The sequence below is a fragment of the Musca autumnalis genome, unplaced genomic scaffold (assembly GCF_047663935.1).
Source record: "Musca autumnalis isolate F117 unplaced genomic scaffold, ASM4766393v1 scaffold_1, whole genome shotgun sequence".
Lineage (NCBI taxonomy): Eukaryota > Metazoa > Arthropoda > Insecta > Diptera > Muscidae > Musca > Musca autumnalis.
In genome coordinates this window covers 292,484,331-292,507,566 of record NW_027411644.1, presented here as the reverse complement: position 1 = coordinate 292,507,566, position 23,236 = coordinate 292,484,331, and the positions used below count along the sequence as shown (strand labels likewise).

General features: G+C 35.0%; 1 protein-coding gene and 1 long non-coding RNA gene across 2 annotated transcripts in view; both read right to left on the bottom strand.

Annotated features, from left to right (window-relative positions):
- Positions 1–11,815, bottom strand: part of LOC141389712 (scavenger receptor class B member 1) — a 116,071-nt gene extending 104,256 nt beyond the window's left edge. Inside the window, exon 1 of the mRNA XM_073961633.1 lies at positions 11,156–11,815. Coding sequence (XP_073817734.1) covers positions 11,156–11,189 — 34 coding nt within the window. The 5' untranslated portion in view covers positions 11,190–11,815. The remainder of the gene's footprint in view (positions 1–11,155) is intronic.
- A 10,093-nt stretch (positions 11,816–21,908) lies between these two features.
- LOC141391351 (uncharacterized) lies at positions 21,909–22,700 on the bottom strand. The gene is made up of 4 exons (XR_012409625.1): positions 22,533–22,700; positions 22,318–22,480; positions 22,204–22,255; positions 21,909–22,141 (listed from the first exon to the last, which is right to left on the bottom strand). It is a non-coding gene; the product is annotated as an uncharacterized lncRNA (long non-coding RNA).
- Between the last annotated feature and the right edge of the window lie 536 nt (positions 22,701–23,236).

Genomic DNA, 23,236 nt, shown 5'->3' with positions numbered 1-23,236 from the left:
GAGTGGACTTATTAGCACAACCTTCGAATTTTATCTAATATTCGAAGAAATATTATAATATTTAAAGTGTGGACGAACGCAGTATTCGGTTCGAGCTCTCCAGCCCTACATATCGTGCCATAGGGGTTTTTTCCACTTTCGGGCTGTTATCTCAAGAAGTATGGACTTGCCCCTGAAAAAGCTTTTACTGTCGTAATTGAGACAGAAAATGCAAGTTGTTTCAACAAAAATCAAAGTGATTCGAGAGCAGGTCTTAAAGTGAATTTATCCAAAATTTTGTGTGGGAGGTACCCGAAGGAGTGGACAAATATAGTCCATATTCGAACCTGATCAATTCCTGGTAGATATATTAGGATGTGTAAAGTATGGACCAAATCGGTCACTCCCATCAAAAGTTATCGTGCGCACAATTTTTCCGAACATTTTTGAGCTTTTGTGAGGGAGGTACCTGAAGGAGTGGACCGATATGGCTTATCTTCGAATTTAAACTATGTTTGGACAAAATAGGCCAAATTTTGGACCGAATCGGCAGATCCGTTCGACAGTTATCTTGCGCTCCATCCACTACATACGGCATTATAGGGGCTTTTTGCATCTTTCAGCCTATTTACTCAGCAAGTATGGACTTGCCCCTGATGAAACTTGTACTGTCGTATGGTGGGCAATAAATGCAAGTTGTTGCAGCAAAAATCAAAGCGATTCGCGAGCAGGTCCTAATCTGAACTTATCCGAAATTTTGTGTGGGCGGTAACCGAAGGAGTGGACCGATTGAGTCCATTTTGGAACCTCATCTAAGTTTAGTAGAAGTTTCACGATGTGCAAAGTATGAACCAAATCGGTAGTGCGCACAAATTTTCCGAACATTTCCGAACTTTTGTGGGGGAGGTACCGGAAGGAGTGGACCGATATAACCCATCTTCGAACTTAAAGTAACTTTGGATAAAATATTGCGAAAGCCTAATTTTGGACCGAATCGGTTGATCCGTTCGAGAGTTATCGTGCGCACCAGCCAGCCTGACAGACGGACAGACAGACGGACGGACATTGCTCAATCGACTCCAAATTGTCTGAAACACATTTCGTCCAAACATACTTGGGGTCTAAACCATTATTTCGATGAGGCACATTTTGCCCGTATGAAAGTGTATATGGCGAATAACAAAAATGTTTTGCAATCGATGAATCCGAGTTTCCCCCTATCAGAATTCGCGAACTGTTAATATATTTTATAAAGTATGACTACAATTCTTTAAAATGAAGTGTTTTAGGAGGGATCCCATAATATCGACCATTAAAATTAATTTTCGTTGAAGCTGTGTTGGCATCAATGTAGAAAAATGGGTAAAAATGTGTTGAAGCCAACAAGTTTTTTTATGTTCCCATACGATTTTTGGCTTAACCTTACATTTTATAGACCTATCCCCAAAGAAAGAATCACAGAATACTCCATGGGCAACAAGATTGTAGTGTATGATTTTTCGATATATCCACTGCATCCACCTAAAATTGATGCTGACATTTTGAAGCCGGAATTTCGGGGTTTTTTGAATTTTTTTAATAATCCGGACGCGCAAGAAGGTAATATTCCAAACTCATAACACGATTATAAAACTCGTGATTTTACGTCGTTTGGTGCATATCTCATGAGTGTGCTCCTTACAGCATCCTAGTAATTGGAGCCGAAAGGCCAAAATTTCATGCGTTAATTTTTTTACAGAACAAATTTTTTGCGTGTAAAATTTACAACTGTCATTCAATTTCCTTTGAAACCCGCGTGAATTTAGTTTTTTTACGCGACGGTTCTAATGAAGGCTTCCGCGATCGAATTCATCTACTAAAACCGCGGATATAGATACCTTGAAAATCGGAAAATCAGCAAAAATCTATTTTGACAAATCCGCGTACTAAACCGCGATTTTCTTTAAATTTTTTTTACATAAATGGAAACCTATACTCGCGATTATAATATTTGCGAAAACACGTGTCATAAAAAAACAGAGATACGCGAGTAATATGGGTATTTCGCCAAAAATTGAATGTGGAGGCACATCCGCGGTTTTTGAAGAATCAATTTGAAATAGGTGTATATTGACGTATTTTTGATAGGCGCTGATGAAACCGGATGCGCATCAAAATCATATGCACATTGCGCGACTTTTACCAACTTTAAGGTTTTTTGCAGTGCATGATGCAACTGGCGGCACACAATGACCGCTGACTGAAACATCGAAATATGCATAAATATTGAAAGAGATTGATTCGCTTTATCCAAAATCGCATGCGCATCAACCGACTTAAACTAATTCACGAGTAACAAGCTTTTTAATTTTCATATCTTTTAAATGATAGTAATTTCAATATTACTCTTAATTTCCTATCCTTATAAGTTATCACAGTAAGCAGTTAAGCTTTCACGGTGGTAAACCATATTTTTTGATGAAGTTTTAACAGTATACATTCATTATTCTATGGGATTTTAGCAAAATAGTTGGAGAACTCCCAAATATTTTTTTCGAATTTTTAGAATCAAACCAAAAAAATATTTGCAACAATATTTTCCAACAATAAGTTTTTCTCTTTTGTTGTTGCTATAATATGCAATTTATGTACCCAATCTCCATAAATTTGGTATCATATTTTTCTACGCATTGTCTAGATTCCGCATATATTTTTTAATTTATTTTTTGAGGGTTTGTGCGGATTCTGGGAAAGGATAATTTGGACTTACTTCAAAATTTTTTTATTGTTTGTTGATTTTCCGCGAAAATAATAATAAATTTAATAACTTTTTTATCCACGAATAGATATGGAATGCTGTTAACGATTTATGCATACATTTTCTTATAACAACAAAAAAGATATTTTTAAATATTTTTTCTTTATATGAGAATAAAAACCGCTATAACTTTTGCGCGCATTGGCCAATTTCGTGAACGCGAGTAGATTTGAAACCGGATTTTTTTCCTTTACCTCTATACCAAAAATCGTAGATGTGCTCGCAAAAAAAAATTTTAATTTTTTTCAAATGGAATTGTAAAGGAATTTTGTTATTCGCCATATACCCTCGTTAGCATAAATGCTGAGGGTTTCAGACAATTTGGAGTTGATTTTTCAATGTCCGTCCGTCTGTCTGTCTGGCTGGCTGGTGCGCACGATAACTCTCGAACGGATGAGTCGATTTGGTCCAAATTTTGGCTTTCGTAATATTTTGTCCAAACTAAGATTAAATTCGAATATTGCCCATATCCACCATATCCACTCCCTCGGGTACCTCACCCCCAAAAGTTCGAAAATGTTCGGAAAATTTGTGCGCACGATAAATCTTAAAGGGGGCAATCGATTTGGTCAATTTTTTACACATCGTGAAATTTCTACCAGGCATAGATGAGGTTCCAATATGGACTCTAACCGTCCACTCCTTCGGGTAACTCCCACACAAAATTTCGGAAAAGTTTAGTTTAGGGCCTGCTCTCGGATCGTTTTGATTTTTGTTTTAGCAACTCATTCCATTACGAAGGCATACGTTTTATCAGAGGTAAGTCCATACTTCCTGAGAAAATAGCCAGTGGTGTAGTGGTTGGAGCGCACGATAACTCTCGAAGCAATCTGTCGATTCGGTCTAAAATTTAGCCATCGTAATATTTTGTCTAAACTTTGTTTAACTCCCAAGGTGAATATTCGGAAAATTTGTGCCCACGATAACACCTGAAGTTTGTCAATACTTTGCACATCGTAATAACTCTACGAGCCATCTATCGGGCTTGAATATGGACTATATATGTCAACTCCTTCAGGTACCTCCAACACAAAATTTCGGAAAAATGAAGTTTAAGGCCTGTTTTCGAATTTGTCTTTGTTGTAAGAACTTGTATTCGCTATTTTTAGGGACAAGTCCATACTTCCTGAGAAGATAGCCCCAAAGCTCCGTCCAAAATTTGTGCTTCGTAATATTTAGTCCGAACTAAGTTTATGTTTGAAGATTGGCACTGTCGGTGCGCACTTTCCGGTGCCCCCCGCCATCCCCAAAAGTTAAAAAAGTTCACTAAAATAGTACGCTCTTTATCTTCTGATCAAAGCAACCGTCTAAAACTTGGATCTCTAATATTTTGTCCAAATGTAGTTTTACTTCAGAAATCGGTCTTCTCCTTATGGTACCTCCCCCACAAAAGTTCAACGGTTTTGTTTAAGCGCAGTTTATGATCTGTTCAAAGAACCTTTGGAAAGTTATACCGCTGCTTTTCTTTGTGGGCAAGTCCATGCTTCCTGACATCGTGGCCATAAGCCTCTGAGTTATACGGGGACCAACTGAAATGACTGGTGGGCACAAAATCTATCAAAAGGAATGAATCCCAAAATAAGATCCGCTTCCAAAATAGACGATGTCGGTCCATTCCTTCAAGTACATCCTCCGCAACACATTTGAGCTTCAAAACAAATATTTTTTTGTTTGCAAATTTCAAAAGGGGCTTCAAAATCCGTAATTCGATATTGTCAATAGATGGACGTTGCAATTCACACAGGCTGAGGGTATATCTCTGTCGGCAAAGCCAACTGATACTTTTTTACTTTTTTATAATAAATTGTTAAGTACCGAGTTAATGATTGATGCATTTAATAAAAGCACACCTAAGATCATATTCCTGTCTAATCATCCAATGATTTGAAAAATAGCTTCTCAGTTTAAGTTGTCATATGGATTAGGTGTTAAATAAACCATTAATTAAATTCATATTAGACCCGAAGAGCAGAAAACGGGAAACTAGCATTCAGTACTATTTCATGATGTCGAAGAAAATAATCGCCAGAGGAGAAATGCGAAGCGTAGAAACATTTTTTAACGGAGATTAATACCATAGTTGGATAAGAACTGTAGAATTAAAAATTTGGAATTTTAAAACTATGGTTTGTAAAAGTCAGTCTTCGGCAGCTAATATTATTATCAAAGTATCCCACGGCAGCGGTTTCATCGATACCGGATTGACCCGGAACCACACAACACACATTTTACGGCTAGAGGCTGGCACCTCAGTATACACTAGGGTTATGATTTTTTGACATTTCTTCTCAAAATGATTCCCCGTAGTGAGAATGAATGAACTTTTGTCTGTTATTGTCTAAAATAACATTTATTCCACTTTATTATAAAAAAGGTTCCGCACAAACCAGTTTGAATTTTTTTTTTTTTTTTTTTTTTGAAAAGTCTATGAAGTGGACGCAAATTTCTCAACAAATTATTACCTATTGCACGAATGGATGGTCTTTTACCAATTAATGACTAAAATAACTTTTAATCCACTTAGATTTTAAAAAAGGTCCCGCATAAACCACTTTCAATTTTTATGATATATGAAATAAATTTATATATAATATAAAATGATATATATGGTATAATACGATGATAAAATTAGTGAGAAAAAAAACGGTTATGTCATTTTAGCTATGTCGTATGCCCCTATACCTTGTTTCCAGTAAAATATCTGCTTACAGTGACTTCAAAATGTTTTCAAAAGTTCTGAAAAATAAAAGCTTTCTGTGAGGAAATTTTTTCTATCGAGTCACTTTATAATTAAAATTTTATTTAATCTTAGGTAAAAACTCATCAAAATATCATACAGGGATATGAGGTTGTAAAAAATTCATAACCCTAGTATACACATGTTATTATTTGTATCGTTTTTCTGTGTTGCTGCTGTAGACCAACCAGGACCAACTTATTTGTGCTCAGTTTGTCACATCCGCATCCACCACACTCAAACGTCGGTGAGATGTCGGGAATGGTTGCTTCTTAGGGATTCTTCTGGAAAGACTACGACAGGAACTATGTGAACCCTCTAGTAGTGAGTCGTCGTCGTTATCAGAATAAGCGACGCAGCACTTAACACTTGCCGTTGTTGTTCCAAATCCTGAAAATGTATCCTTTCAGAAATTTAATTGCAATGGACTCCGAGATAAGATGGAGGAAATAGTGAGTTTCATGAGTCGGAACAATGTTATGGTCGCGGAGGTCAGCAAACCAAGCTCAACAACAACTGTAGCTACCGCATTGTGATGGTCAAAACGTACTGGGGAAGGATCGCAACATAAGTGGCGGTTGGAGATTAGCTTTGCTATTGCACCAGTCTGTTCGATACAGCCCAATCACGTTTGAGCTGGCTCTAATGATCCGTACATGGAAAGCTTTTTTATGGTAGTAGTCAAGTGTAGAACTCCCCAGGTAAATGGGCGCTACATATAATTTATATTAATAAATAAAAATCCAATGTAATTCGTTGGTAATGGCATCAGTTGATAACGGCTGTACCGATTTGGATAATTATTTTTTTTTTTAATTTTCGTCACAACCCAACCACTCCCACTTTTTACAGTCTTAATTTTTTCTACCTGAATTTGCCAGGGAATGTACAGGGATAGCCCCCGGTTTGGAAATTAATTTTCGAGACAAGTGTGGTTATGTCTCCGACATTACATACTTTTTAGGACCCAAAGGCTGACCATGCCCACTTTTTAAAATATGTTACATCTACAAAAATACTGAATCTACTTTCCTGAAATTTTCAGGGAATGTACAGGGATGGTCTCCGGTGAAAATACACAGAAAAAAATAATTACTGCATTTCAGGAATAGTGTTCATAAAGCCTTGTCAAGGTTCGAATTTTTGCATTTCATGAACGCCTTACATAAAGCAAAAAAAAAAATACTGTTTTTTTCTGCGAGATTGAAAAAAAAAATTTTTGACTAGTTGTTGTTTTGTTATTATTGTACTAACAACCACCACACACACCACCAACCAAAACCAGAGGCAATTTTTGCTACTTTTATTAATTCTTTTATTTTGAATTACCCTGCAAATATTTCTCAAAATTGTGGAAGATTGTTCGCTCAGATTAATCTTCGGTGATTCCCAACGGCGATCATTGGACGATTGTTTACATTTTTTTCTTAGATTTTTTCAAATGATCGCCCTAGAGAATCACAGAAGACTCTTCTGGAAGAGCAACAGATGATTCTTACTAACATTTTTGATTTTGTTGCATATAATTCTCATATACACTTTCTACAGAACTTTAATATAAATGACACGTATAATATTATGAGTATTTACATTTTTGCGGGGTTCAAAAGAAAACGAGAACAAAGTTGAGAGCATTTGCCAACCAAGAGAAGATATATAAGAGCAAACAGTAGAATATAGGGAAAAATAGGAAAGTGATTTTGTATCTCAGGAAAATCTTACATATTTTTGAAAAAATAGTGGCTTTCGGATGGAAATAAGAAACTGCACATGTATCTTATGTTAGGTACCTGTACAGTATAAAAAAACTACATCTCGAATGAAAATATGTAAAAATTCTTGAAATATTTGTTTCTGTGTTGGATGCATATTTTCTTGAATTTCAAAGAGGCGGGGTACTTCCCTCTGCCGTCATAACGCAACATAGGTTTTTATGGGCCACTTCTTCATACACATCCTACGAACTTTCTAATGATGTACATAAAAGGTTATCGGATTTCATATCTCTCATTACAAAACAACTTCAATACATATTTAAACCTCAGACGGGTTTTTTTAATACTTGTCACTTTTTTTCGAATGCACCTAACAAAAACAGGGATATTTATAATTCCAATAAAAAATGGAAATTTAGGATTGTTTATTAATATCTTCGACCTTTGACCCCTAATAGGAGCTCTATAAAATCACTACTTGTTTTTTGTTGATTTGAATTCTATATCCAACCAACACCGCCACATAGTGATGTAGGGTGAACATTGTCATTTTTTTGTTTTTTCATTTAAATAAATTGAACGATTAATATTGATAACTCTTAGTTTATTTTCTTTCTCTTTTTTAGATATTCATAAAAAAATTTTTGGAAAACTAGTTTTTGCATTATTTGACGCAAAAGCTCTAAATTTAACACACTGAAAAATTGCAAAAAATTTGTTTCACTAGATATGTTTTACATAATACGCTCTAAAGTTGATGGGAGGCCACTAATGTTGTGGAACAGAATGAATTTCCTAAAAATAGATTTGAAAAGGCAAAAGACTCACAATATAAATCCAATTAATAATTTAATAGAAAGTTAACAAAAGCGGAGTTCAGATGCGATTTCTTTGTCCAATGTTCTCACATTTATTGGCAAAAACAAATACCGAAGAACGAACGAACGTCACGAAATGTTGACAACATAAATATTTATTAGGTGTTAATTGACGCGAAGCTCTTTTATTTCCGTTCTTATTATTTATTATTTACACATCTCTCATGATCTTTAATAATTTATCGAAACTTGGACCTATACCGGCGAAATTCAGTCGGAAAGGGATTTACTTCCAATGTAGACTAAATCTCAACCATTTCGGTGGGTTGTTGTAACCACAACCTTCAAAATAGCGAAAATCGGGAGGTACCGTTCTATGGGGGCTATATGAAGGCGTTTACCTATACCGACAAATTTCATATGGAAATTTTTATACCTCAAATGAGGACTTAAGACCAAATTTCAGCAATTTCAGAGGAATATTGAGGCCACAACCTTCAATATACCGGAAATAGGGAGGTACCTTTCGTGAAGGCGTGGACCCATACTAACAAAATTCTGGGAGAATTTTCATACCCCCAACGAAAGCTAAGTACCAAATTCCAGCCATGTCGTTGTGATAATGAAGCTAGAACCTTCAAACTACCGAAAATCGGGTGGTACCATTCTACAGGGGCTGTATTAAGGCGGGGACCTGTACCAACAAATTTCTGGAGAAAAGTTTTATACCTCCAACAAAGACTAAATACCAATTTTCAGCCACTTCAGATGAATATTGTGGCCACAACCTACAAAATATAGATAATCGGGAGGTACCGTTCTATGGGGGCTATATGAAGGCGTGGCCCTATACCGACAATTTCTGGGGAAAAGCTTCGTACATCCAACGAAGACTAAGTACTAAATTTCAGCCATTTTGGTGTGATAATGAAGCTAAATCCTTCAAAATACCGAAAATCGGGTGGTACCATTCTATGGGGGCTATATGAAGGCATGGACCTATACCGACAATTTTAGAGAACAACGTTGAATACCCCCAACGAAGGCCCAATACCAAATTTCAGCCACTATGGATGAATATTGTGTCCACACCCTTCAAAATATAGATAATCGGGAGGTACCGTTCTGTGGGCGCTATATGAAGGCGTGGACCTATACCGACAATTTTAGAGGAGAAAGTTAAATACCCCCCAACGAAGGCTAAATACCAAATTTCAGCCATTTTGAAGGAATATTGACAACCACAATTTTTAAAATATCGAAAATCGGGAGGTACCGCTCTATGGGGGCTATATGAAGGCGTGCACCCATACCAACAAAATTCTGGGGGAAAGTTTTATACCTCCAACGAAGACTAAGTACCAAATTTCAGCCATTTCGGTGTGATAATGAATCTAAAAACTTCAAAATACCGAAAATCTGGAGGTACCGTTCTATGGAGGCTATATAAAAACGTGGACCGATAAAGCCCATTTGCAATACCAAATATCCTAGGAGCAAAAGAAACTTCTGTACCAAATTACATAGCTCTATCTTAAAAATTGCGAGCACGGACGGACAGACGGACATGGTTATTTCGACTTAGCATTTGACCCTGATATACTTTATGGGGTCTCCGATAAATATTTCTATGTGTTACAAACGGAATGACAAATTTAATTATACCCTCCATATTATGGTGGAGGGTATAACTAGTAGATTCTCACAGTGCTGGAACAGGCCAATTGTCAAAGCAAATGCTCGAAAAGTTCAAAGTAGCCGTATATTTTTTCGGCAAGTCCTTACTTCTTCAAATAGGCCACAAAATTCTGACATTTTTAGACAAAAGATGAAAGCCTCAATTTCCAGCCAAAAGTTTGCCTTGTACGGGAACCTGGAAAATATAAATTTTTCAACCGACAAAAAATATACCCCTTTAAATTTATTGGCAAAGGCCTACATTTATTTGGAATGCCCACAATTGCCTAAATAGAGGCCACAAAATGTTCCAAACCGTCGTGAATTTTTTCCTACATGAATAAACCACCAAATTCTGAAATCCCTCTGAATGAATAATTTTTAGGCAAAATGGAATGATCGAATATAGGATACAAAAACCAAGGATGTATTCGATAAGCCCATGGATGAAAGTCTAAATTTCTTGCTGAGGTTTAAATCTCGACGAGATATAAATGAATTTTCAAAAAACCCTTGACTTAGAATAAAAATATTTACTAGACTTCATATCACAGGCTGAGGGTGTATCTCATTAGGCAAAGCCGACTGCTCCAATTTTTTTTATTGTTAATATTTTAAGTGAAAGAACCTCGTTAATAATTATTAAGATTATTTCACAAAATCACCCCATAATCCAAATCGTTCTTCCTATGTAATATGTCCGCCCATTTCCGCTAAACAGCTGATTTAATCAAACCGGTAGTAAATGTTGTAATTTCCTTTTAATATTGACTTATCATACGATTTAATCACTTTGATTCTATTCATCATCACTTCTGATCTATTGACGATTTCCTTGTCACTTTTATGATGTGCACTTAAGCATCATAATTTTCCTCATACTCACAACAAAATTGCTAATCATAACTGTCAATGGCATCACAACAAACAGCAATAACAATATTATTAATGGAATTTTTATCGCCGGTTTTTTTTTTTTCAACGTAAAACATGTCATAAAATATGCCATTCATTTGCCTAAATTGACCACATAATTCTGATTAACTTCATTCACTTGGTTTTTGACATTAAACATCAAAACAGTTAATTTCCATTATATCCTATGTACAGCAGCACATCACACTGACCTTAATCGAAACGTAACATTCGCTGCTGAATTATTGGGAAATGTAAACAACGAAATTTACTACCAATCCCTCAACTTAGCACTTGACGACGACGACAACAACACTAGTTATTGAGAGACAACAGATAAACCAACAATAAAATAAAAATAATAAAACACCTTTTGTCACTTGTGATTAAACGTTTTAACACCTCAAAGTGATTTTTTTGTATTTTAACATTTTTAATAATTTTATTTTCTTTCCAAGTTTTAGTTTTTTTTGTTGCTGCAAAACATTGGGAAGACTAATTAAAAATGCAAACTTACTTGCAGTTTTTGTTGATGTTGTAAATAGCTTCATTTTTGCTGTTGTTGTTTTTGTTGTTTCTGTTATAAATTCGTTGATAAATTCTTAGTTAAACATATATCACACTGACTTTTTTTCAAATAACTTTTTAGTTATATTTTCGTTATATCTTCTTAATTTTTATTTATATCATAAATTCTTAATTTTTTCATATATATTTCATTATTTTTTTCTTTTAATATCCTCTCCACTTTACTTATTTTATTTATTTATTTTTTGTAATTTTTCAATTTTTTTTCTTTTAAAATAATATTCTATTGCTCTTGCATCGATCGCATCAGGGAGTAGCACTGCATTGAATCGGCCCGTTTTCTTGTACTCTCCACACTTCTAGACAGCGCGAGTTTTTTAAAATCAATGTTTATCTCGCACAATGCGACTAACCCTTTTATATAGACTTTTTCAAGTCAACCGGTCTGTTACTATTTAAGCCGAGATTTGTTGCTATTTTCCTCTGCCGCCTCAATTTCGGCAAACAACAGCAGCACTACCGGCAGCAAAACTACTCAGGCTTGTGGCTGCTGCCGTCACTACCACTCCGACTCCGGCTAGTAGCATTCATTTAATTTTTTCGGACTTACGAACCCTGACACCGACACCGTCAGTTGTTGCTGCTCAACAATTCTTGAAACGATGTTGTTGTCGTCGTCGGGCTTCTCATTGTTGTAGCTTCTTAGTCGGTGTTGTAAAGTCTGCTTTAGTGCAAATTACCCCCCCCCCAAACCAGCCGCAAAAGATTGCTTGACCACAACAACGCAGGCCAACGGGTTGTAAGAGAGAGCAACAAACAAACTAGCCAAAAACTAAACAATCGTAAAGCGCAAAAGCACACTCAAGTTTAGCTGAAAGCACAGCTCATTCTTTGCTGGTCGTTGAACAGGTGATCTGAACGTAAATGTGTCTATGCATTTAGCATCGGCATCAGCATCAGCATCAAGTCGAGCTTAGTTTTCTTATCGACTAACACACATTTGTGATGATCTACAAGCATAAAGAATACCGGTAACAAAAATGAGAAACAACAACAATTTCGTGGTATTCATAACAATATCACAAGCCAATGTCAATAAAACAGTAACTGGATGCATATTAGTCAATGTGATACAGTGATGAAGAAAAGTCTTAATACGTTTATAAAACAAGTAAAAAGGTACTAGTCGGCTTTGCCGACAGAGATATACCCTCAGTCTATGTGAATCGAAACTTTCATCTACGGACAGATCGAGTGTATTTAAGGTCTTTTCAGAATTTTGTGACCCTTTTTGGACATTAGAACTTACCGACAAAAATGTGGATTAGGATTAAAGATCAATAGTGTTTGCCGAGTTGAAAGAATCGACCGACATAGTCCATTATGGAAGTGGATCTTATTTTGAGAGTCATTTTTTTAGATAGATATAGCGCCCATTAGCCATTTCAAGCGGTCATCGTATACTTTTTGGACCAGTATACTAAGAAGCATGGACTTGTCTACGGAAAACATAATATCGCTGTAAACAGAAGCACAACGAACAGCATGGGTATACATTTCCAACAAATCTTTGAACAGACCCTAAACTGCACTTAGATACAAATGTTGAAGGAGAGAAGCAACGTGGACCATTTTAGAAGTTAAACTAAATTTGTGTAAATAGTAGAAGACCCAATGTTCGGACCAAATTGGTGGCCCCGTTCAAGAGTTATCGTGACCTCCACCCACTAAAATGGTGCCATAGGGGTTTTACACCTTTCGGGCTGTTTTCTCAATAAGTATGGACTTACCCCTGATAACACTGTTACCGTCGTAATTGAGGCAGTGAATGCAAGTAGCTTCAACAAAAATCAAAGTGATTCGGGAGCAGGTCTTGAAGTGAACTTATCCGAAATTTTGTGTGGGAGATACCTGAAGAAGTGGACAAAAATTTTGTATCCACATTTTCCAATTGAATTTTGGAATTTGTGATATCAAAAGATAGAAAACCATTATTCAAAAGATGTTACCCTATATAACAGTTCATTTTAGAAACATTTCATTTTAGGCCTTTTAGTTCTCAGGGCGTAAAAACCTTCTTGTAAAACATTAGCCGCATAGATTTCCTTTTTCAAATGAACTAACTATACACGGTGCGCCTTAACTAATTTTAAATGTAAATGGGCCTAAAGAAAATGTTGTAGATGTGAAAATTCTCCACAAGATTAACATTCATGATAATTTCGTAGGTTTTACCGTTTTTGAGATATAGAAGTTCAAATTGAGACAATGCGCTGACTATATCGCCTCCCTAAAAATATCATTACTGCATTTTCCCCAATTAAACTAATATATCTTGAAAATGTTACAACCTAGGAAAAAGTAAATCATCCAATCTTGTAGAGAATTTTCACAGCTTCAACATTTTCTTAGTCCCATTTTGATATGACTTGCGGTTTCCAAGCAAAATCTTGAAGACTTAAGACAAAAACCTAAAAATTTTAACTGAAAATCTATATCTCAAAAATGGTAAAACCTACGAAAAAACCTAAAGGTCAATCATGTAGAGAATTTTCAAAGCTACAACACTTTCTTTGGACTCATTTCGATACGACTTGCCTAAAAAACCTAAAAAACCATAAAATTGTGAATTTTGATCGCGATTTATTTGAAAATCCCTCCGGCAATTTTTTGTGTTTTTGTTATTTTTCTTATCTTTGAACATTGCTGTTTCAGAATCCGCGAAATTGTGACAGCTGCCTGTTACATTTTTTTACATTTATTTCCACAAATTTAATTTCACTGGCCAGAAATGTTTACTATTTATTTGTTTTGATCATTTTTTATGAAAACTCAAAACAAAGTACTGTCAAATGTGATTAGTGTTGTAAAACGACACCAATCCTCATTTTGTTCTATGTTGCCACAACGACGTTTTGAGATTGGGAACTTGCATCATTAATAGGCATGCGTCAGCGTATAGCGTATGAATTCTAAAACATGTATTGTGTTCGAAGAAATTTTGAATACAAAAATAGAAATAATACCACATTGAGTGTTACTTCCACATGAAACAAAATAATGTATGGTTGCGACATCTATACTCCCACCATTACATTACAAACAATGACATTAGGATGCAACGATAAAAAAATCGATAATTTATCGATTATCTTCTAAGGCTAAATTCCATGTGGATTTTAACTTCCTGAATATCAAGATGGCTTAGGATCGATCTTTCTCAAAGAAACCAGTGATAAGTACAGTTCGGCAATATTGAAGAAGTAAAAACGCCATAGTGAAATATAATATACAAAACTCATAATTCTGTTTCGACACCTATTAAGAATTTCTTTCACCATATTCAACTGGAACTCCTACTTGAAGCCCAATTTGGTCATATTTTTTTGCTGAGAATATAATTCTATCCAAGGAAATAGTGATATTTTTAATAAATCTAAAATATACTCGGGATTCTGTGGTTAAAGCCGTGAAATATTGACAGACGGGATTAGTCCAATAAGTTTCCACATTTCTGGGAATTATCATCCCAGAAAATTAATCCAGCAATTTCAACAAGAGTGCTGAACCATACGGTAACCACATTCTTCCCGAGGGAAATTATCATAAATTAACACATCTGTATGCCACCAGGGTAACCTAAAAGCCAGTGAGTACACAAACCATCACAAACTGTACTGTATTGTAAAAAACTTTATAGAGGCATAAAACAACAAAATAGCAATCATATTACTTTGAGAAAATCTCTATACATTTAAAAAAATACATGATCTATCTAAAGTAAGAACCTTAAGAAGTCATATAAAGCATAATCTTCCCTTTGGTTGTAAATTGAGAGCACGTGTCTCAAATTAATATCCATTAACCCTAAAGCAATGAATGAATTGGAAATTTAATGTATACATATTTCAAAGCAAACTTTTAGGCGTTTGCAACTTCTACAACCAAATCAAAAATAACAAAAACTTCATTATCTCGTTGTAGTTATAAAAATAAAGAGAATTGAGCTAAACATATTAATACATTTAAAATTAAAACAAAAACATATATGTAATATATAATGCAAAATATACATAACCTTAAAAAACAAGGTAAAAAAAATTCTAGACTGTGTAAAATATAACCTGACGTTAAAATCTGTACATATATCATACAAAAATTTGTGGTAAACTGAATGTAAATATTGAAATACGTGTAAATCTTGATAAGATTATATATTGATATATATATAAAATTCTAATAATAAAATAAATATTCATCCCCTTAATATTTGTATGATGTATGTATAAAACAAAACGCATAAAAAAAAATATAAAACCATACACAAAAAAACTATAAAAATGATACACATTAAAATATAAAAAAATAAAAAAATAAACTAGCATATATATATAGATATTAGAAATATAGAAAATTAAAAAGAAAGAAACTAATTAGTCTATATATTTATATAAAAAAAAAAACCAATTATATATATATAAGTCAAAAGAAATATGTTAAATATTATAAATTATATTATTAAATGAATTATCACTAAATTGAAACAAAAAAATATGTTTTGAATCTATTTAAAATAATGGACTGAATGTGATTATCAAATAGGTAGGTTTCATTAGGGGTGTTTTCAGTAATATAAGGTGGCTAGAAAATACCACGGATGACTTTTAAGTCATATGGGGTGGGCAGCCACAGAGGTATACCATCTAAACCTCTACACAGTTGGAAATTAGGCGTTCATTATTAAATTTGCACAGCATAAGGATAGGAATTGAAATACATCCGTTACATAAGTACTTTAATCCCCCTTTTTTCATTTTGTTCACTCTAAAGAATTTCCGTAATAGAATATTTAAATGGTACAATCTAATTTTAAATGTACAATTTCGCGGAAGAAAAACCCCTCCCATCCGGCGAGCTTAGCCGCAGCAATAAACCACCTTGTACCACGTCCGCATGAAAAGAATTGTCACATTTATGGCGCCCATCTCTCGAGCACGCATTTTTTAACTTCTGAAATAGCCCAAGCCCTTCTATTGGAAGAAATCATCTTGTCGGTATCCCAGAAGGTTATATCCAAAACCATGCTGTGTCGTAGCGACACGTTGCTGTTTTCGAATAAAGGGTAACCAACCAAGTAATGTAGTACGGTATTCGAATGGAATCATATGATGATGAGGCTATATAGCTTAAAAACATATTTGTTCTTCTTTTGAAAAATATTGCAAAATCTTGTTTGGTAGGATACATTTAACTACAAAAAAATGTATTTCAATACTTTCTTTCTAAAAATTTTTTATCTTGTGCATAAAATAACATAAAAAAAATCAAATTTAGAATGAATGCTGGTTTTTATTTTTTTATAGTTAATATAAAAAAAAACATATAATCATATTAACAATTTTTTTGGTTTCAATAAAATTAATTTTCTAATATATATTAGAGAAAAGTTTAATATTTTTGAAATATATATAAAAAAATTGTTGCTAAATTTCCAACAAATATATTTCTCTTGCGAAATAAGTTTACGTATATGTATAACTACTTTATTTGAAAATCAAAACATTCAGTCCTAAAGAATACATAATTTATATAATAACTTATAAAACATAAAAAATTAAAAAAATATTTCTACCTACAATCACATAAACCATTTGCAAATTATATTTCCAATTCGCTTATAAAGAACACATTTAAATTCTATCTAACGTATTCAAGATATAGAATACTTGTTTCAAACTGCTCTTAATTGCTTATATATATATTTTTTTTTTTGAAGTCGAATACCTGACTATGGCGAGTAAAAAAACTTCTCATATGGCCACTAGATCTACTAGTAGAGCAGCTGATTTAGACAATCCAAGTACGTCCAACCAAGCCAATAATAATTTTTCAGCCAATATTCCATTGCCAAACAACAACCAAAATTTAAATAATATGAATGTCTCACAAAACTCAGAACAAGAGGTCAATAGAACAATAGTTCAATCTTCTATACCTCCTTTAATGTCGCTTGTAACAACACAGCCATCCGGACCCCAAACCACATCATCTCCAGAGTCAGGTAGTTCCATTACTAGAACACAGTACAGTAGCATGGCAGCTCAGGAAATTAGGGACCAATTTGCTAGGAATAGTCAACCGGAGCCCAGACTCCCAACTCTGAACGAGCATGTTAGCTTAGAAACCCCAATAAATAGTACTGCTGGCCCAAGCCTGAGAGACTATATAGACGCATCGGTTAGAGTAGCGCAATCGAACTCATTGAAAACTATAGAAAACAAATTGAAATCAATTATTCCTCAAGTTGTCAGGAGCTCATTAGATCCATACAGAAACGCATCCCATAATACCACACAAGAACAAATACAAAATGAGCAGGACCAATCTAGACCCCCACCTAATCAACAACAACACTATCCAGAGCCAAATTATCCTCAACGTAATTATGGAGAACCATATTCTCATAATGTACAACAAAATTTTGCTATTGGTTACAAACCCATAACCCCATTGCAACTGCAAAAATGGGGACTTAAATATGACGGCTCATCTAAATCAGTAAGTGTAGAAGAGTTCATTTTTAGAGCGGAATCTTTGAGAGTAGACTACGGTTGTCCTTGGGATGTCTTTATCAAAGGCTTCCACCATCTATTGAGTGGTAGAGCTTACGAATGGATATGGCAATTTCGCCAACAAAACCCCCTATGTGAATGGGACTATCTAAAATTCTGCTTTATCAAAAAATTTAGAACTTTCGAGAGCGACTTTGAGATCCAAAGAAGGATCATTGAGCGTCGACAGCTTCAATCAGAATCTGCAGACGTGTATATTTCAGAGATAATAAGGCTCAAAAATCAAATGAGAGTTCCCATTCAGGAATATGAAATTGTGAGGATTATTAAAGACAACCTGAAGGAGGGTCTGGTACAGCTGATATACCCTAAAAATATAGACACAATAGATTCCTTGTTGGAAGAGTGCAAACGTGCCGAATCCAACATTGCCAAACGTATCTCCTATAGACAACAACAACAATCAAATTACAGACGTGTACATGAATTGGAATTCCAACAAAGTGACGTTTTTGATCCATTACATGAAATTGAGGCATTATGTAGTTCAACAGCTCCAGGCAGGCAAATAACCTGCTGGAACTGCAAAAAGCTAGGTCATTCCTTTATCAATTGCCCAGTTGAACAAAGGAATGTCTTTTGTTATAAGTGTGGGTTCGATGGGGTTACATCCCCTATGTGCCCTCATTGTATGGGAAACCCAAACAAGAACATGGAGAAGTCTGGGACCCCATGTTCTCACAAAGACTCGACCCAGCAATAAAAATCGATGATAATTTTAAAGCCATAAGTCCTAATATTGCAATAGACCAACAAGATAGTAAACATTCTACATTACTACAATCTCAAAAAGACATAGATACACCAAAACTTGTTAGAAAATTGAAGACAATAGTTCCATACGACCAGAGGTTACAAAATTACAATAAACGTAGGGAAGAAATATTCAAAGATTTCAACCCAACAATTAGCAAGAAAGTAGCCAAAGCCAGAAAAAGTTACATTAAAAGAAAATCGGAACGAAGGGAAATAGCCTCTACTTGCCTTGAACTTGAAAATGACATCAGGCCTTATATGAACATAAAATTAAATGGTGTGGAGTTTACTGGACTGATGGACAGCGGCGCCTCAGTCAGTTGTTTGGGCAAAGATTGCATTGAAAATGCCAAGAGGATCAATGCCAATATTCAAAATTTCAAATCCACTATAAAAACGGCTGATGGCAACAAGCAACTTATTATAGGCAAAATTCAAGTTAAAGTACAATGTGGCAGTAAAATTAAAGATATGACCTTTTACTTAGTTCCTAGCCTTAAACAGAACTTAATTCTGGGCTATAACTTTTGGCAAACTTATGACATCAAAATCTCTTTTCACCCGGAAGTCAGAGAAACAGTCAGTGGCATAGTAGATTCAATGGAAGAAGAAGACCAGGAAAAGCATAATTTGACCAATGAACAAAACCTTATTCTAGAAAAAGTGAAACTCTCTTTCTGTTGCTATACCAAATACGGTTTAGGCAAGACCCATCTAGAGCAACATGTCATTGACATTGGGAATTCTGCTCCGAAAAAGATGCGGTATTATCCGGTAAGTCCTGCAGTACAAAAATTAATGTATGACGAGTTGGATCGCATGCTTGATCTTGACGTCATAGAAATAGCACAGAATGCAGAGTGGAACAATCGTGTAACCTTAGTCATAAAGCCAAATAAAAATAGACTATGTTTGGATGCTAGGGAACTGAATAAAGTTACCCGTAAGGATGCGTATCCCCTACCAAATATAGATGGTCTTTTGGCAAGACTAGGGGAAACCTTTTATATATCAGCCATTGATCTCAAGGACGCATTCTGGCAGATTCCTCTGGAGGAATCGAGTCGCCCCTTGACAGCTTTCACAGTCCAAGGAAGGCCACATTATCAATTCAAGGTAATGCCCTTTGGACTGTGTAATGCTGCTCAAAGGATGTGTCGACTTATGGACAAAGTGATTCCTCCAGAGTTGAAAGACCGTATTTTTGTGTACCTTGATGATTTATTGGTGGTATCACAGAATTTCCAAGTTCATATGGAGATGTTAGAGACAGTCGGAAAGAGGCTAACCAATGCAGGTCTGACAATTAATATGGATAAGTCAAAATTTTGCTATAGGGAGCTACGGTATCTAGGCTATATTGTTGGCGCTGGAAAACTTAAGCCAGACCCAAGCAAAATAGAAGCCATTATAAATATAAAACCTCCAAAAACCCAAAAAGATGTCAGAAGGTTCCTCGGTACTGTTGGATGGTACCGTAGGTTCATTCACGAATTCTCAACCCTAACTGCACCACTTACGGATACCTTAAAAAAGGCATCAAAATTCGTGATGACTCCACAAGCCATAGAATCTTTTGAGAAATTAAAAATGTGTCTCGTATCTAGTCCAGTTTTATCTAGTCCAAATTTCTCTAAACCATTCTTTGTTCAGTGCGATGCTTCGAATGTCGGCGTTGGCGCTGTTTTGTTTCAAAGAGATGACGATGATGGAGAACATCCCATCGAATATTTCTCAAAGAAACTTAACAGTGCCCAGCGAAACTATTCGACCACTGAAAAAGAATGTTTAGCAGTAATTTTGGCCATAGAAAGATTCCGTCAATATATAGAATTGATGGACTTTACCGTATTAACAGATCACTCAAGCCTGCAGTGGTTAATGCGGCAAAAAGATCTCAACGGACGACTGGCTAGGTGGAGCCTCAAACTACAGGGTTATAGGTTCACAATAGAACACAGAAAGGGAACTAAAAACATAGTTCCTGATATGTTGTCCAGATTAGACATGGAGGAAATCGCTTCAGATAGCACATCCATCATAAATTTTGACTCTGAAGAATTCAAAAATTCTTCATATCTAACACTAATTGATACTATTGAACAAAATAGTAACCGCCTGCCAGATTTAAAAGTAAATGACGGCGTTGTTTATAAAAGAGTAAAATTTAATAGTATGGATGTGGAAAATGAAGATGAATGCTGGAAGATATGGCTTCCAGAAGGGTTAACTAAAGAAATCATACACAAATCCCATGACAATAACACTTGTCATGGTGGCGTAGCTAAAACGTTACAAAACGTTCGGCAATATTTCTATTGGCCGTCTATGGTATCCCACATTAAGGAATACATAGACAACTGCAACACTTGTAAGGAAAGTAAACATCCAAGACAAGTGCTACGACCACCAATGGGTAACGAGGTAGTCACCCAACGTCCCTTTCAGAAGGTTTATATAGATTTCCTTGGGCCATACCCAAGAACAAAGACAGGTAAATCTTTCATATTCATTGTCTTAGATCACAAAACAAAATTTGTTTTGTTGAAAACCATGACAAAAGCAACTGTTGCTCATGTGAACAAATTCCTTGTTGAGGAACTTTTCTATAAATTTGGCGTACCTGAGTTTATCCATTCTGACAATGGTAAACAATTTACGTCACAGGCTTTTAAGGACTTACTGCAACTCTTTGGCATTAAACACATTCGGACAGCTATACACTCACCGCAATCAAATGCGAGTGAACGTGTCAACCAGACTATATTGAGTAGTATAAGGAGCTATTTACAAAGCGACCAATCACGGTGGGATGAAAAGCTACCAAAAATTGAATGTGCTTTAAGGTCTACAATTCATGCTTCTATTGGCACATCACCTTATTTCGCATTAACAGGGTATAACATGATTACCCATGCGGACGCATATACGATTTTAAAAAAACTAAATGCTTTGGAAGATGGTGATATGGAAGTATTACCAAAAACAGACCAAATGCAAATTCTCCATAAAAAGATAAATCAGAAAATTCACGAAGCTTATGAAAGGAATACAAAATCGTATAATAAAAGAAGTCGATTTGTAACCTTTAAACCAGGTCAGGAGGTGTACAGGAAAAATTTTGTGCAAAGTAATTTTGCAAAAGGTATAAACGCAAAGTTCTGTAAACCGTGGTTAAAATGTAGGGTGAGAAAAGCGTTAGGAAATTCATATTATGAGGTAGAAAACCTCAAAGGTAACCTAATAGGCACAATACATGCGCAACACCTCAAGCAATGACCGAGTAAACAATTATACCAACCACCGAAAACCCCACTGTACACAAATAAACTATGACACATTACTTTCCTTTGTTTATCCTTTATTCACTTCAAATTTCCGAGTTAACATCACATAAAATCACTCACACACTTACTTACATAGGGTATTTGTAGATTCCATATCGATAGAATTTCTTCTTACCACAGGTATACGCTTTTGGGCCTTGTTTGTATATGACGGCAACCATTGAAACCAAAAGACTACAGTATTTATTTTTGCATTTTATTAATTCTCACACACATTATTCGGTCATCGCCACAAAATACCTAAATAAAAAAATATATTAACATATTACAATGTTGTTTGAAAATACAACATACATACATACCTTCCATACAAACTTATTTTGGTGTCACTTCTTATTCATGTTCATGGCAAAGCTATAGAAACAAAACAAACTATTTAATAGTACTCACTGACAACATTATCTACTAACAAATACCTCTTTGCATCTATTCCTTTTATAAATGGTGGTATTTGTATGGTCCTAAGAAACGCACGATTTTGTTTGTCCTTTTGTGTGTGTGTCACCAACAGATCTTATACCTTGTATACCCATTGAAGCTGAAGACACTGACCATAACCACAAAACCAGCACCTTTTACCTGTAAAACAATAGATGCTATAGGCTGCTAAAGTAAACAAATGTTTTCTTACCTGAAATAACAAAAAAATCCATGCAGAATCCCAACTCTTTTGTGCGCCACAGGCTCTGCAAAAAGCGTTGGCTTTGTGACAGCTGCCTGTTACATTTTTTTACATTTATTTCCACAAATTTAATTTCACTGGCCAGAAATGTTTACTATTTATTTGTTTTGATCATTTTTTATGAAAACTCAAAACAAAGTACTGTCAAATGTGATTAGTGTTGTAAAACGACACCAATCCTCATTTTGTTCTATGTTGCCACAACGACGTTTTGAGATTGGGAACTTGCATCATTAATAGGCATGCGTCAGCGTATAGCGTATGAATTCTAAAACATGTATTGTGTTCGAAGAAATTTTGAATACAAAAATAGAAATAATACCACATTGAGTGTTACTTCCACATGAAACAAAATAATGTATGGTTGCGACATCTATACTCCCACCATTACATTACAAACAATGACATTAGGATGCAACGATAAAAAAATCGATAATTTATCGATTATCTTCTAAGGCTAAATTCCATGTGGATTTTAACTTCCTGAATATCAAGATGGCTTAGGATCGATCTTTCTCAAAGAAACCAGTGATAAGTACAGTTCGGCAATATTGAAGAAGTAAAAACGCCATAGTGAAATATAATATACAAAACTCATAATTCTGTTTCGACACCTATTAAGAATTTCTTTCACCATATTCAACTGGAACTCC